The 17,373-nt window shown below is 39.7% G+C and overlaps 1 protein-coding gene across 6 annotated transcripts in view; it reads left to right on the top strand.

Moving 5' to 3' along the window:
- Positions 1-17,373, top strand: part of PTPRD (protein tyrosine phosphatase receptor type D) — a 473,666-nt gene that overhangs the window by 123,992 nt on the left and 332,301 nt on the right. For all 6 annotated transcript variants that reach the window (XM_004373491.2, XM_004373489.2, XM_004373492.2 and 3 more), the window contains one exon: positions 1,643-1,784. In XM_004373491.2, coding sequence (XP_004373548.1) covers positions 1,643-1,784 — 142 coding nt within the window. The remainder of the gene's footprint in view (positions 1-1,642; positions 1,785-17,373) is intronic.

Below are 17,373 nucleotides of genomic sequence, written 5' to 3'. Positions count from 1 at the left end.
AAAAAAAAAAAAAAAAAAAGAAGATCAAACCTGTTGCTGTTGAGTAGATTCTGATTCATAGTGACCCTATAGGTCAGAATAGAACTGCCCCATAGAGTTTCCAAGGAGCAGCTGGTGGATTGGAACTGCCGAAATTTTGGTTAGCAGCCATAGCTGTTAAACACTGCACCACCAGGGCTCATGCGTAATCACTACTAGATATTAAACAGAGCTTTTGAAATTGGAAATTTCAGTACCAACTTGCAATGTGTGATACTTTATGTTTGTTGTAAGAGGACAGCCCCGAATCTAGAAAAAAGCTCAGAATTGTAAGCATACAGTGGCATTTAATAATAATTCAGTGAACATTCAAATTAGTACTAAAGATGTTTAGACGTTAATCAACATCAAACAATAGGATGCTTATAAATTTTGTTTTGAAATTGTGGACTATTTGACAAAGAATCCAGTAACGGTGAAACTTCTGTCCCCTAAAATGCACCATAGATTCATTTGAAAATGTGTGCTTAGTAGAGTTGGAAAGAAATTGTGATGCTTTGAGAAATGAGGAATTTTGGATATTGTTGTGGACATATTTTAAAATCATTGAGTCTCCTTCTTCCATATGTTAACACATACACACTCAAACACCAAATCTGGCATTGAGCACCCTGTAACTGTATTTATAAGGCATTCTCAATTTATTCACAAGTTAGGCGCATGAAAGTTTTATGCACAAGGAAAGGAAAAAAAAAAAAAAAAAAAAACACACACAACAAAACCCAGCATCACCATAAGCAGCTGAAACTGCACAGCCTAGTTACAGATTGTACAGGACTCTACAATCTAGTATAGATATTCACCATCATTATCATCATGTTTTAAAAGTAGTACTTGGATTAACTCAGAAGTACCTGGGATGACCAGCGTTGCTAAACTATTTTGGAGTAGAGTCCCTAGTGAGGGCATAATCAGGGTTGTTGTTTAGGGCATTCACTTTCTGCCTGGTGAAGCAAGCTTCCATTTTATAGCAAGAATGTCCTCAAAATGCAGAAACAGCTAAGCTAGAACCAGTCCCGGCATGATTTACGGCAGAATGAATGCAGGCCATCAGCTCTTGGGTTGTGAAAGCCATCCCATTGGCTGCCTGAGTGCTAGATTTATGCAGTTGCTCTTCATGGCTCGCTTGTCTGTACTGTTCAGGATGAGACACTTCAAGCCACACCAACTATCTGTGGTGGCCTGCGTTACTTACTTCGCCCTACCGTACAATTATTGAATGAGTCCATATGTGCACATGTGCTGTCAGAGACAGAGTAATCTGAAGAGTTTACCCATCATTGCAGAGTCTCCTGCAAAATTAACGGACTAAAATTGCCCTAGATACACCAAGAATATTTTCATGACTAACCCTGGGTGGTTGTAAACAGAGACCAGAAATCTACATTTTTATGTATGTAGCTTCATGTCTTTTCCTTTGTTCAGGATAAGAGTCATTAAATTAGGCCACATATTCTGTTTCACCATTGTTGCATAATTTAGTCTCAAAATTCTGCTGAATTTATCCCAACCTGAATGATTGGCCCACCACTGTGTTAAGAGGTTTAGCTGAGAGGTAGACAATTGTAACAACATCTGTGACAGCTATTGTTTCCTCTAATAGGTAATAGAGTTTGATGATGGATCGGGATCAGTTCTCAGAATACAACCCTTACGGACTCCTCGGGATGAGGCAATTTATGAATGCGTGGCCTCGAATAATGTGGGAGAAATAAGTGTATCCACCAGACTCACAGTTTTACGTGGTAAGTGCACCAGGACAAGGTGTTGCCTGTGTCGTTGTTGAAATGCTGTATCTCAGGTGTTCTTTTGTGAAACCATGCAAAGGGCTAGTGTGGGCATGGAACATAAAGGGAAAATGAAATATTTATAATGGTCAAACTTTTTAGTAGGCAGGGGGCACCTCCTCTCATGATGGGTCTTGAAGAAATGCTAATCGAAGAAAAGAGAAGCCCAAAGAAATACTAATTTCATATTCCAGATACCATTTTGACTTTGGGTAGAGATCTTAAGAGAGAAAACAGGGTAGGCTAGCTTTGCATGTTAGCGTGACTCATGCTTGGATTTTCATACCTAATTCAGCAGCTATGTTTTAACAAATTACTAAATGTGTATTGACATTTGCAAAATGAAGGAACGACGTGAAGTAAAAATGAGTTCCTCCTGAGCAGTTGGTCAGAACCAAGAACCAGAAAGGCACCTTTCTTCTTTAAGTCAAAAAAAAAAAGTTTCCATTTCATTCCTTTCTCTTTCTTGAGCCAACATCTGTGGATGCACATGAGAACATGGTTTCCTTCTTTATCTCCAGGTGTGTTGCATCTTCAATTTGACCAAAACATGGGCTGCCTTGTCGAATCTTCAGCGTAGTGTGTCCACCTTCTGCCTTCCTTTAGGATGACAGTGCTGGAGGATAGTGCTAGTACTCAGCTGTGTATCTCTAATTCAGTCTTGCGTGTAGAGATAAGATCATGGCCTGGTTTGGCTAGCCTAGCCTATGATATTTCCAAGCTAACACTTCTGTACCTTTATGTGTTTGTCCCTTGCACACGTTTTGTTTGTTTTGCCTTGCTTCTTTGAGCTTCATTTTGTTTAAAGCTAGCATTAAGGAGAGTAGGGTTTCTTAAGTTGAAGGAAACTGGAAAGAAGGGATCAAATTGTAACAATCACAGCTGAACATATACAGGTTAGAAACATTTTCCCCACATTTCTGTTTATTTCCCCTCGTCAGGAATTTATTAAATATGTATCTTATATGAAATCAGAAACATTTTTCTTTCCAATCTGTTTGGCACCACAGCTTGGTCCTTCCAAGAAAAGTACACTTTCCTGATCTTGTCAATAACCTACTTCTTACAGGTGCATAGTTCCTAGTCAGGTAGGCCAGATTTACCTGGTGGATCTGAGATTGGCAAAAATAAACTACAAAATATCCTAGGAGTCCAAGAGAGTAATCAAATGGACTATATATACTTTAGGACTAGAGTTTTAATGCTGTAGCAGGGCACAAGCATATGTAAAAGATGGTGGAAGAAAGAAGAGCTGCATACAGCTGTCAGCTGTATGCAGCTGTCTGCATACAGATGACATTCTAGCACTTCTTGTGATGTAGTAGCTCAGAACCTAAAGCTACCATAAAAGCTGGTAAGAAACCATGAATCATGTAGAAGGTGGAACGGAAGCCATGAAACCATTCACCTCATAGAGATATCACCACATTCCAGAGCATAGGGCCCCAGAGAAGGTCATCTATACCCAAGATGGACTCATAGACACACATTTAAGCTAGTTCCAACCCACAAGGGAGAATTAGCCCAAGCAATGAAGGAAGAAACCATAGCCTGTGATCTAGCGATAATAGAACCATGTGAGTGAGTTTTATTTATAAATGTGTTTCAGCTATTAATAAAAGAGGAAGGGATAAAGTCTAACAAGCAGGAAGAAGACATAAGGGAAAAAAAGAGGAATCAAGAGTTGGAAGTCAGATTTTAGAAAAGAATGTCAGACATTAGGCATTAGGGAAAAAATAGCAAGAGAGAGTGAGAGAACGAGTGAGCAGATGGAAGTTAAAAGTCAAGCTTTAGAACTGGAAGGGATCCTAGAGACTATGTTCATACGTGCTATAATATGTGCTACAAAGAGTACGCATATAGGCCAGATTTACTTGGTAGATGTGGAATTTGAAGAAATAAACTACAAAATATCCAATAAAATATATTTGTCCACATAATTTTAAATAAAAGGTCCAAACATTATAGTCAGATTACAAAAAAAAAAAAAAAAAAAAAAAAAACCCACTGCATTCGAGTCAATTCTGACTCATAGTAACCCAGTAGACAGAGTAGAACTGCCCCATAGTGTTTCCAAGTCTTTAATCTTTACGGAAGTGACTGCCATGTCTTTCTCCTGCAAATTGGCTGGTAAGTTCAAGTGGCCAACCTTTTGGTTAGCAGCCAAGTGCTTAACCACTGCGCCACAAGGGCTATTACAAGCATGCATATCTAAAGCAAAATCAGACTCATTTGTGGACATCATTTTTACATTTTAATGTCCGTTTATTTACCTGATTTATAACTTACGTTATTAATGTAGTAAGTGTACTACTACAGTGCAATGAACAATGTTTATCAGAACTTTTTTTTTCTTTTGCCTTCTAAATATCTTGCATCACTTAAAAGGAAATAATTAGTTATCTGGTTTGATGTAATCAAGCGTTTGATGAGGACATTAACAACATGCCAAAGGAAATCGTAACTTTGATATTCACGTAGATTTAAGTTTTGCTGCTTACCCACCCTCTCAGCCCTCTTTATCCACCTAGCCCACACATGCAACAAATGCATCAGAACATTTTAGTAGTGACCTTGACTTTCTAAGTGAATATTTGTCACATGTAAATACATTTATGATTCTAGATATAAACCTTTCCTATTCTTGGGTTTTTTTTTTTCTTTTTTCTCTAAGAGTATATTTAGAAGTTTTGGAAATATTTCATGAGAAAAACCTCAAAGATATTTTGGATCGTGGAAAAGTAGTCTAAACAGAGCCTTAAAATACGATATTAAAAAAAAAAATAGAATACTTTCATATATCCTCGTAGCATAAAATAAATGGGGTTGGGAATTAAGTTTCCTAGCGTTACCTCTTTGTTTGAAATTTCCAACTAACTAGTAATAAATTCTATTAATAATAGTCTTTTAAAAATATCCTAGTGGTAAACTGACCGTTGTGGAATATGACCATCCTGAACAGTTAAATAAATGTAATGGGCTTCTTGCCCCCGTTGATGACCTTTGTGTCCATTTTAAGTTCACTTTCTTTTACAGAGCTTGTTGGCAGTCTCAGCAATCCTGTTCTGCCATGGATGAAGACCACTTTGTGCTCTCTGTCTGGTGGCCCTCAGCTGGTGCTTATTCTGTCCACATGGGTCATTTGCTTTTTTCCTACTCGGCTGACAGTGCCAAAAAATGTGCCAACTGTCATGATGGGCTTTGTCTAAGTGGACTGGATTGAGATCAGTAATTCCTTTCACACAGGCTACTGCAGAGCCCAATTAATTGGAAATTCAAACATCTGCCTTGTGTGGCTAATGCAGAAGACATTGAAATAATACTTCGACCACCCATGTGCACTGAAGGGAGTATTTCAGGGAAAACTTTCCCTCAGTAGCTGGTTTCAGATTACCCTGGCTGTCAAAGACTGTTTTCCTAAGGAAGGATAACAGCAAGCTTGGGCTGAGCGTGCCCTGGAATGACATATTTGGCCCATTACAATTGATACACAGTAGAATGCGGTTGATGGGAGAAGAAGTGGGAGAAAGAGGAGTCAAACCTGGTGCTTACAGTCTAGCTTATTTTTTGGTTATTTTGGTGCCCCAGTATGGAAACACAAGCAAATACTTTAGGAGGCGAGCATATCGGCCATGAGCATGTTTTTCCTTCTAAGTAGAACTTTAAGTGCAGACCTCAGATCTCACCGAGAGGTTATTAAGGGCTGAGCCTTACCTAATGGGGCAGTGCTGTGAAGGAATATGGATTAGATATTAGGCTTTCAGCGAGGGGCAGGCATAGGACCAGAGAAGATGTTTTAAGAAGAGGAATTATCATCCATGTGACATTGGTTCTATCTGAACCTTTGGTTCACTGGCCCCAATTTCTTCCTGACCAAAGGCATCAACAGGAAAACCCGTCATGTAAATACACGTGATGATAACTGGAGTGGAAATTTTCTCTTATATACATATTATCAGCCACTGGGCAGGGAAAATGAAATATCACTATCCATAGACTTTTCTTTCTATTAATTGTTGAGGAGGACCTGCCTCTTTTGGGCAAGAAGAGAGACATCGGGAATCCCTCCTCTTGCTCACGTAACTCTGTTTTCTAAGAGAAAGTTCCAGAAAGTTTTAATCAACTTTGTTTCCAATTCTCTAAATGTCATGTTTCTTGAAACTAAGGCTAGTAATCAGAAAATACACATTTTATGTCACTGAAACAGCGTGTATTATGTCATTTTTTAAAGTTATTTTCAGAGACTTGCCCATTCCCAAACAGCTTTGTTCCCCAAATCGCCACCATCACCACCAGTACCTACCATGCGGAACAGTATGTAACATTATTGCTCTTATTTACTGATAGGAAACTAGCTTTTGTGTGCAACATATTGAAAGTATAATTACTATCTAAATAAGTTAGCTGACCGTATATGAGACATTTTAGCTGGCTACTTTAGTAAACATCTCATTAAATAAATATACGTGAGTATCTACATATAAATGTATTGTATTTTATGATTGATCAATTTCTAAGTGTCTGCATGTAAATATATTGTATTTTGTGATTGATAACTTCTAAGACATAAGAAAATGCACAAAGTACCCAAGTCTAGGTGTCGGGTAATGAATTTTAACTCTGACTTAGAGTTATCACTTAGCTGTGACATCTTGAGCAATATTGTTGTCTTCTTTCCTTCCTTCCTCCCTCCCTCCCTCCCTCCCCTTCCTTTCTCCCTCCCTCCCTCTTTCCCTCCTCCTTCCCTCCTTCCTTTTTTTTGCCTCACGTGCACAATGAAGGCATTGGATCAGTGCTCACTCAGCACACTTCTCTCTAGCTTTCTATGATTCTGTGACATTCCTATTTCAGGAAGTCAGTTCATGCAAGATGGAAAAAATATGCTCCCTGAAGGTGGCTGTTACTGAGATAGTAAAGCACACAGTGAGCAGTTGGATGAGACAGAGAAGGTACTTCATTGGGAAATAGAGAGGGATGTTTGCATAATATGTCTGTTTCAAAAAATGTAAGCCATTATCGCTGTTGTTTAAAAAAAGAAAACCTTTTACAGTCTTTGAGGGAGAAGGCAGTCAAGTCTGTCTGCCATTGCACAGTACTCTGTGATCAGAATTAGCATGTTCATTACAGTCTCATTTTATTAATGCCTCTTTTTGAAGATGAACACAGTTGTCCCTGCTGTGAAAATGGTACTTTGGCGTTTATGTTATAAAGTGGTCTCGGCTGGGGACCTAGGCGAGGAACATTAAAGAACAAAGCACAGCTGCTTGACTGTCACACAAAAGAATTTTTATGAAAGCCTGAAACAGAAGGAAGAGTGGCCAGCACATAACAAACTTGCCGGCAATTATGGGACTGAGTGAAGACAACTTGAAATGGCTTATGAAATAGTTGAGTGCTTGGAATGAATTGATAGCAACACGATAAAGCCTGTGTTCTCTGTTCCCATGCTAGAAAGAGGTGGCAGTGAGCAGAGCCATTTATGGAAACAGAGACTTCTGACTTTCCAGTAGTATAATTTTCGGCACTAAAAAATATCGATTCTTTAGGAATCAGTGTTCCCAAAAGCATGAACCGACGTGGACAGTTCCATGGCAGACACTATTAAGGAGACACATTAAAACTGATAACGTGGGGGAAAGTGGATGTGCGAGCTGAGGCTATTCACGTTTCCTGTGATTCGTCTTCTGAGGATCATTATGTCGGTGATACATGTTGCCGCCTTTTGAACTGTTATCTCTTCTTATTTTTCTGCATTGGGATTATGTGTTAGAAGTGCTCAGAGAGAATGAGTGCACTTGTGCCTCATTCCATTTAAATAATAACACTTTTTTGGGGGGAGCGTCACATTCAAATATTATTTTTAATATTGTGTGATGAATATAGAGTCATGTGAGTGTTTACTGTTGATTGACTTCTTCATGGAACCATGGAAATCATAGATCTGGAAGACAATTTGGGGATGACCTAGACTAATCTCGTTATTTGTGAGGGAGGCAACCAAGGTCCAGAGCATTTGAAATGATTTGATCTTGGCCATACAGCTAAGTTAAACCAAGTTCCTCCGGGTTTTAACTAGTTAAAAGTGATCTCTGCTGGGTAATGTTGTGGCAATGTGTTTTAGCCAGTTTGACATTGACTTTGGATATGTAGGACATAGTCCTTGAAACATGACGTTCTTCCAGTTGCCAAGTCCACAAGTAACCATGACATGAGAACAACAAAGCTTAAGTGCGTGGTGTGCAAAGTGTGGAAAAGGTCTATCTAGATGAAGCATCATAGACGAGAGGAGACCTGAGTTGAGTCTTGAAGAATGTGTAGGATTTTATCAGGCAGAGCTAGTGTGAGAAGTGCTCAGAGTAGGGAGAAGAACAAGAGTACTAGTAGAAGAAAATAAGGTGGAGGCTTAGTTTGTCGGCTAAGAAGATGCAGCTACACAAGCCAAAAATCATGTGACTAAATTAACATAGACCATCTGTGTTTAAGTTGAAATTTGCAAATGAAGTGTATTAAAATACTTTGTTTAAAGTAATAAACCAAACAATTCATAGTCATTTATATATAATTGATGTTTATACTTTAAATCTGGGTATTTGGTTGACTTTCATTGGATTTTTTAAAAATTAAATTTCCTGTTTCTCAACATGAGTTTTATTTTAAGCTACTAATTATGATGTAGTTTTGAAAGTTGTATATGCATAATTTATTGGGATTTGGGATGTGGATATACTAAATGCCTCATCTAGGGTTTAATTTTCAAAATCCTAATTACATATCGCCTTAGAAGAGCAAGTAACTTATTTTATCTTATTAAAAAAATAAAAAACAACAGTGACTTATGAATTAATGCTACATTAAACGTAAGTATGATGGCATACATGCTAGTGTACTTAATATATTTTATTACAGATGGCAGTACAATCTCAGGACTATGTTATCTTTGATCTTTCCAAATGAGCTTGTGTTTTTAATTTACATCTCAATACTTTCTTTACCCCCTTTTTTGTGTTGTTAAACTTTACCCTTGATTTTTAAGCTTTACATTTCATTAAATGGAATTTTCATCCTTTAACACAGTAGATTTTTTCCTCACAAATTTTGAGTTGATTCCGACTCATAGTGACCCTATAGGACAATATAGAACTGCCTTAGAGTTTCCAAGGCTTTAATCTTTATGGAAGCAGATCACCAGGTCTTTCTCCCATGGAGCCACCGGTGGGTTCGAACCACCAACCTTTTGGTTAGCAGACGAGTGCTTAATTACTTTGCCACCAGGGCTCCCTTTTGACCACAAGTGTGGTCCTATTCAATATTTTCTCACATGCCTGATGATGTGTGTGTTCAGGTTAAAAATTTGATTAAAGTCTGGGCTTTTGCAGAGGATATCCTACATTTTTTTACAGTTTTATAGGAAAAGAACTATTTAAAAGAGAGACGTTGCACGTCATGAGTGAGCCCCACAAATTGATATTAAAAGTTTTCCCATGTTCTCTACCCTTCTGAGTATTGGAATACATAGTTCTTTTTGTTTGTTTGCGTATTTGCTTAATTCTGTGGGAAACCACAGATTTATCCTTTATCAGACAACTAGAAAATTAAGTATATTAGGAGGTATTAGCTCATAAAAATTGGATGGCTTTTAATAAATTTAGTTATTACTTTTCAATACGTATGTAATATATTGTTAAACCAAAAACTCTTCTTGGAAGTTCTGTCTGCATACGTTTATTTTGCAGATGATTTATTAGGAGTAGTGGAGCCCTGGTGGCACAGTGGTTAAGAGGTCAGGCCGCTAACCAGAGGGGAACAGTTCGAATGTAGGCCCTCTTTGATTTGTTTCCTAGTACTTTGCACTACGTGGAATTGTCCTGTTTAGTTTTTGAAATTTTTATTATGCAAACTGTGTGTCTTCCCCATTCGTGTGTAAGCTCATTGCATTTTCTCTGACCTAGAAATGTTCCTGACAGTTACTGGTCACCCCACAAATATTGGTAGAATGAGTGTATATAGGTATAAGGGATATATAGATGTTTATGTAGATACATTTAATGCGCTAAGAAACCATTCTGGCAGAATTAATCTCACTTTGCACATGACAGGCGAAAGTGATCATTATTTCAGTAACCGTTGTAAGATGGACAGCGTGATTGAGAACTGTAATATCAGGGTAGATGGAAAAGGAACTACCTAGAGAGAGTGAAATCGAGTAAACTGCAATGGAAAGAGAATGATCTTTGCAGCTAGACGTGGGTTCGTATCAGCCGTCCACCACTTCCTGTCTGCATGGATTTAGACACATTAAGCCAAAAGCAAATCTGTTGCAGTTGAGTTAATGCTGACTCATGACGATCCTATGTGCTACAGAGTAGAACTGAGCTCCATAGGGTTTTCTTGGCTGTAATCTCAATAGAAGCAGATTGCTTCTGGGAGGATTTGAACTGCCAACCTTCCAGTTAGCAGTTGAGCGCAAACCACTTGTATCACCCAGGGACGCTTAGACACCTCACTTATGTTAAAACTTCCAATTTCTCATCTTTAGAATGGGCGATAATCCCTGGTGCTTTTTGATGGGTGGTTTTGAGAAATAGATGGCATATATGTAAAGCATGTAGTACAGTGCCTCGAATATAAAAGATGATTTTAAAAAGTGTTAATTTTCTTCTTTCTCTCTTCATCATACGTTTGAAGCTGAGCTGTTCAACTCTTTTATCCACTGCTGAATCCCCAGCATCTTGAAAGGTGCCCTGGCATATAGTCATTCAATAAATGTTCATTACAGAACTTCAGAGCTATGGTGATGGATGGGAAGGGTCAAGGAACTTAGGGAAGAAGTTCCCTTGGTTTGTAAGACATTGCTTAGTCTAAAGGACTCAAAAACAGCTGTAGACATGAAAATAATGAGAGTCTGAAAAAATGGCTGAGCTCCCTTGTTAATACTCTGTTACTTGTTATCAACTTATTATAAAAGACTAAAGATCCTGTATTGGTGCATCCATCTCTAATATGCAATACCAATAATTTTAACCTTTTTTTTCCCTGCTACATTTGTGCTTAATGTTGTGCTAGCACACGTATTTGTGCTTTTCTTGATGCCTGTAAGGCCACTCACCTGTCAGTTTGTTGTTCTGTGGTGGCTTACATGTTGCTGTGATGCTGGAAGCTATGTCACCAGTATTTCCAATACCACCAGCAGGGTCACCCATGGTGGACAGGTTTCAGTGGACCTTCCAGACTTAAAACCAACTAGGAAGAAGGACCTGGCGATCTACTTCTAAAATATTGGCCAGTGAAAACCAAATGAATAGCAATGGAACATTGATTGTGAGGGTGACACAGGACCAAGCAGTGTTTCATTCTGATGTACATAGGGTCACTATGAGTCGGAACCTACTTGATGGCACCTAACAACAGCAACACATATTAGGCCAGGTAGTCAATTGCTTGCATTGCCCATGTCACACTCAGGACATACTTAGAATACAATTCCTTTCCTATTATATGTGAAGGTCAGTGGTTCAAACCCACCAGCTGCTGTGCTGGAGAAAGATGTGGCAGTCTGCTTCTAGAAAGATTTCAGCCTTGGAAACCCTATGGGACAGTTCTGCACTGTCCTGTAGGGTTGCCATGAGTCAGAATTGACTTGACGTCAATGGGTAATGAGTATCCTAGGTCACAGAATAGATCAAAATCTAATTCTTTTTAATGCTTATGAAGATACAACATCATCAGTTATGTATTTTAGAAGAGACAGAAATCTCGTACAATATTTCAACATTTCAAGAGTTAATAGAAAAGGTGTTTCATATTTGTTTTCTTTTAGATTTTCTATGTTATAACCTTTGGTGTATAAGGTGACAGAAGACGTGGTTAAGGGTTCAACTTCTGCAGGCAGACAGAGCTGAGTTCAGATCCAGACCATTTGCTCTGTGGCTATGCGTGTGTTTTTTAACCTCTGTAACCTTCAGCTTCCTTATGTCAATTGGAGATAGTAAGAAGACTTATTACCTTGGTTTGAGATGATTCCGCATCAAGTTCTTACCAGAGTCCTAGGCAGTCAGTAAATGTGAATTGTTGTGGTTTTCATTGTAATCACCAATATTATTTCTATCAGTACTACTATGATAGTTCTCAAGAGTTGATTTAAAAATACTTTGATTGAAATGTGCTGCCCTATTTGTGAAGCAGAATTTATGGCACAAGCAGAACCAGCTTTCTAAGGCTGGGAAAGCACACACACTTTAATAGCTACCAGATAAGGGTACCTTGTGCACTAAACCATCCTGCGGGTTCAGATGAGTGAGCTGCCATTGACCGCTGTATTAGACCAGTTACTATCAAGTTCATTCTGGCTCATAGTGACCCATGTGTGTCAAAGTAGGACCATGCTCTGGAAGATTTTCTTTTTTCTTTTTTATTGTGCTTTAAGTGAATGTTTACAGCTCAAGTTAGTTTTTCATACAAAAATTTATGCACGCATTGTTATGTGACCCTAGTTGCTCTCTCTATAATGTGACAGCACACTCCTCCTTCCCACCCCGGATTTCCTGTGTCCATTCACCCAGCTCCTGTCCCTTTCTGCCTTCTCATCTCACCTCCAGACAGGAGCTGCCCATTTAGTCTCATGTATCTACTTGAATTAAGAGGCACACTCTTCACGAGTATCATTTTATGCCCAGTCTAATCTTTGTCTGAAGAGTTGGCTTCTGGAATGGTTTTAGTTCTGGGTTAGCAGAAAGTCCAGGGCTGTGTCTTCTGGGGTTCCTCCAGTGTCAGTCAGGCCATTAAATCTGGTCTTTTTACTAGAATTTGAGTTCTGCACCCTACTTTTCTCCTGCTCTGTCAGGGATTCCCTGTTGTGTTCCCTGTCAGGGCGGTCATTGGTGGTAGCTGGGCACCATCTAGTTCTTCTGGTCTCAGGCTGATGGAGTCTCTGGTTTATGTGGCCCTTACTGTCTCTTGAGCTAATACTTCCTTTGTGTCTTTGGTGTTCTTCATTCTCCTTTGCTCCAGGTGGTTTGGGACCAATTGATGCATCTTAGCTGGCCCCTTGCTAGCTTTTAAGACCCCAAACGTCACTCACCAAAGTGGCATGCAGAACATTTTCTTAATAAGCTTTCTTATGCTGGTTGACCTAGATGTCCCCTGAAAGCATGGTCCCCAGTCTCCCACCCCGGCTAATCTGTCCCTCGAAGTGTTTAGATGTATTCAGGAAACATCTTAGCTTTTGCTTTAGTCCAGTTGTGCTGACTTTCCCTGTAGTGTGTGTTGTGCTTCCCTTCACCTAAGATAATTCTTGTCTACTATCTAGTTAGTGTATACCTCTCTCCCTCCCTCCCCACCCTCATAACCATCAAAGAATGTTTTCTTCTGTGTTTAAACCTTTCCTTGAGTTCTCACAATAGTGGTCTCATACAATATTTGTCCTTTTGTGACTGACTAATTTCACTTAGCATAATGCCTTCCAGATTCATCCATGTTATGAGATGTTTCACAGATTCATCGTTCTTTATCATTGCGAAGTATTCCATTGTGTGAATATACCATAATTTGTTTATTCATTCATCCATTGTTGGGTACCTAGGTTGTTTCCATCTTTCTGCTGTCTTGATTCTTTGTTTGGGGTGCTTGCTGAAGCCATCATGGTCTGCCTCTTTTTGTGATTTTGATATTGCCTGTTGTCTCAAGCCATCAGTAAGTTATTATATTTATTTTATGTTTGCTTACTTGTCCTAGCTTCTTATTTTGTTTTGTTTTGATATGCCCAAATAGGCCGCTTGTGTCAGCTAGTTAGATTATTGCCGCCTTTGAAGTGCTGATGTCCTTTCACCAGGTGGTTAGATCTGTTACTATGTATGTGAGACCAGGAGTCCATTTGTTTTTCTTGTATGTATTCAGCTCAAGTGTCCAGATAGTCAGTCACCAAGTATATGATAGTACAGGCTGTCACCTACAGTCCTAGATGGGCAAGGGTGACTGGAGTAGGCACAGGTATCTGGCTGTAGTAGGGGGTCGTGTGCTGAGCAAGGCAGTGGGCTGACGGCTGCCCCTGAGTGTCTGGGAGCAAAGCGTGTCCCTGTTCCCTAGAGTGCGTAGGTGGTTGGGTTTTCTAGCCTGACTCTGGGCATCTAGTGCTGTTGGCTGTAAGGACTGGGAGGCACCACTTATTCTTGGACTCTGTCACAGGTGGCTTGGTGGCATGAGTGGAGCCACCAGTCCTCAGGACCCTGATGTGGGTAGGTGAGGATGCTGCTTAATGGGCTGAGAGGTGTCAAATGTCAGGAATCTGCCGCTCCCCCTTAAAACTGATACAGTTGAAAATAGGCTTCAGGTATATACCCTGTTGTACTGAGCTAATGAAGGCCTATGCTGTTGAAATTGACCGACACGTGTTTACGCAGTGGTAATAGGCGTTCAAAGTCTGTGGACCCCTTATGGCTGTGCCTAGGCAAAGGGGCTGTGCCAGCCCTGAGTTTCCAGCTTAGGGGAACTGGCGGATTAGCTTTTCCTTTTTGTTAATTTGTTCCGTCTCCAAAGCTGGGAGAATGGCTAAGGGCGTGTGACAGGTCCTACTTCTGGCCCAGGGGATGTGGCAATCACTGAAGCCGGCCTGGGATGATGCAGAGTGGGGAGGAAGTAGATAAATGGGAGAGAGATTGTTCCCAAAGTGGGTGTTTTTTGATCCGTGTAGTAGGTTAGACACATGTACTTATCTTTTGCCTACTGAGCGCCGCCTCTCACTGGTTCTGGAGGGCTGAATAGACTCTCCACCGATGGGTTTCTCCTGATGTGGAAAATGCATCCTGAGCGCCACTGCTTGCCTCACGGCACACGCCAGCCGATCCAGCCTGCAGGGTGCTGGTTTTTGCCAGGTCAGGTCTGGAAGCTCCTTGCTGCTTCTGAACCGTCTCTCCCTCCCCCTGCTGCTCAGTCCGATTCCTCAACGTTGTCTTTGATATTCAGGGGTCCTAGATTGTCGTATATAATCCATTAACTTGGTTTTTTTGGGTTTTTGTTGTAAGAGGGACCACAGGAAGCATCCGACTACTCCGCCATCTTGGCCTCACCTCCTCTGTAAAATTTCAGTGGCTTTTTCAGATGTAGATCACCAAGTCTTCTGAGGCACTTCTGGGTGGAGTCAAACCACCAGCCTTTTGGTTAGCAGCCAAGCGTGTTAATTGTTTTTCCCACTCAGGGACTCGTTTGACCATTATGGTCTCCTCTTATTATTTGAAATGTGAATACCATCCTCTGTCAGCAGTTGGAAAGTACATGGAGAGAAACTGAGAAGAGCTTTCTTTTTATCCCAAACAGGGCTATGTTTAGGCTAGAAGGTCCATGAGGACAGAGCTTTGTTTTGCTCAAGACTCTGCATGCAACAGGGAGCACAGTGCCTGGGATGCTATCAGTTTTCAGTTCATATCTGTTGGCTAAGTGAATGAATGACAAGTTTAACAAAGAAGTTTCTAATTTTTTTTTTTCCTCCAGAACTCCTTCATTAAATGTTTTATTTTTTAAAAAGATCAGAAATATCAGAATGTGTTGCTGCCACCTCTGGGATAAGTATGTACTCTGTGAGAAGCAAATTATATTAATTCACGAATTTGTTTATCTGACATTAATGGCTGTCTCTATGCCGGGGATTATGGTGAGGTACTGGGAATAAAAAGATGTAAAAACATTACTCCCCCCTGCCTTCAAGGAAGGAATCTCTGGGTGGTGCAAACAGTTATCACACTCAGTTGCTAACCAGAAAGTTGGCGGTTTGAGTCCACTCGGAGGTGCTTTGGAAGAAAGGACTAGCAATCTGATTCTGAAAAATCAGTCATTGAAAACTGTCTGGAGCACAGTTGTACTCTGACACACGCAGGGTTCCCATGAGTCATTATCTGCTCTTTGGCAACTGGTTTTTAAATGGCCTTCAAGGAAGCTATAATCTCCGACTATGACAAGAAATCATAATTTTGTTTAAAATGACAAGGTAGCTATACATACAGACTATGGTTAGCGATAATGAAGTCTATTTTTAGAAGAAAAGTACCTTTGCAGTAATTCAGCTTACACCTTTCTAAGCTAGTTCATGAGGTAAGAAGTACTGTCTCCTAGAGTATTCCATCAATATGACAGTAAGGTTTGTTGAAATTTAAGATATGTTTGACATATGAGGCCTCAACTGACAGATAAATTAAACTCACTTTTTTTTTCCTCTGATGAGGAAAAATGTTCCAGGAGAAAATTATATTTCATTCATAGAAAGTTTTAGAATTTACTTTGGGTTTTGAGAAAATATGATGTAATAAAAAATCTTAAGTAATTACTTTCAAAGTAATACCCCCATTTGTTTCTTTCCCAACGAATAGTAAAAAGGAGTTTTTATTACTTTACTTACCATTTTTTATGACTCCTTTTTACTCTGGGTAGAAATGAGAAAGCATAGCTAAATATGAAGTGATTTTAAAATGTAGTAGTAAAATATCTTAAAACATCTCCCTCCAAAGACTTCATTAAGCAAAACTGGTTTTCATAATAAAGTATTTATTTATTAAAGAATGGGAGTTTAGGTGTTTTACCCTGGAGAAAAAGCCATTAGCATGCACTCTAAAATAAGAACCTTCTTGGCTATGTTACTTTATAAGGCCTAACACAGTGCCCTAAAGAGCCTTTTATTTACACTAAGGTTTTATGCATGTCTTATGATGATAGATCTGAACTTCTAGGTATTGCCAAGCCTGTTGTAGACTAACATCAAGTGCCACAGCTGACTTATTGTGGGTCCTATTAATCTTTGTTGCAAAGGTGCATTAATAAAGTTAGCACTCAGTGGCTCAACAGAAAATGGTATTCCCTCATCTCAGTTTGCAAACAGATAAATCATCATCTAGGAGGAAGTGTTCACTCTGGCTTAAATTATTGTTCACAATGATTTACCATAAACCCACTATAAAATGCCAGTGAGAACACTAAGTGCTGCCGACGAGGACTAGGGTTTTGCTCAGTAGGGCTGGGTTTGAGGCCAGTCTTAATTTCTCACCAATATGTTGTAAAATATGACTCCGATAACTTAAAACCAAACATTTTTTTTAATTAAACGTACTTTACAGCATAATGATGAAAATGTTGACATGACGTGTTTTTCACCCAGCCTGGCTAGATTCGTGCTGACAGCGGTATCAGGCTCAGGGACCTTTCTTCTTAATGTTATCCAGTGATCACAGTGCCTCCCCCACCAAGATGTTGCTGTACTGTGGTGCTAACAAATCTGTCCAGGCCTGGTGGAGAGGAGGGGATCTAGTTTGAGGTTAAGAGAGAGACAGATTTCCCTGTGATTCAGGAAGGCTCACTGTCCAGGCCCTCACTTGCACGACCCCTTCCAGAGCCCTGGGAGGGCCTAGCAGTATATCTACTTGATTATATGTTTTTGTAAAATATGCAAAAGTAAGTTTGGCGTTTATTTCCCATAAATGTACCAGTTGCTGTGGAGTCTGTTCTGATTCATGGTGACCTCATGTGTGTCAGAGTAGAACTATGTTCCATATGATTTTCAATGGCTTAT

Source organism: Trichechus manatus, unplaced genomic scaffold (assembly GCF_000243295.1).
Source record: "Trichechus manatus latirostris isolate Lorelei unplaced genomic scaffold, TriManLat1.0 scaffold00025, whole genome shotgun sequence".
Taxonomy (NCBI): domain Eukaryota; kingdom Metazoa; phylum Chordata; class Mammalia; order Sirenia; family Trichechidae; genus Trichechus; species Trichechus manatus.
Note: the sequence above shows the minus strand (reverse complement) of the source record. Positions and strands in the feature narration are given on the sequence as shown.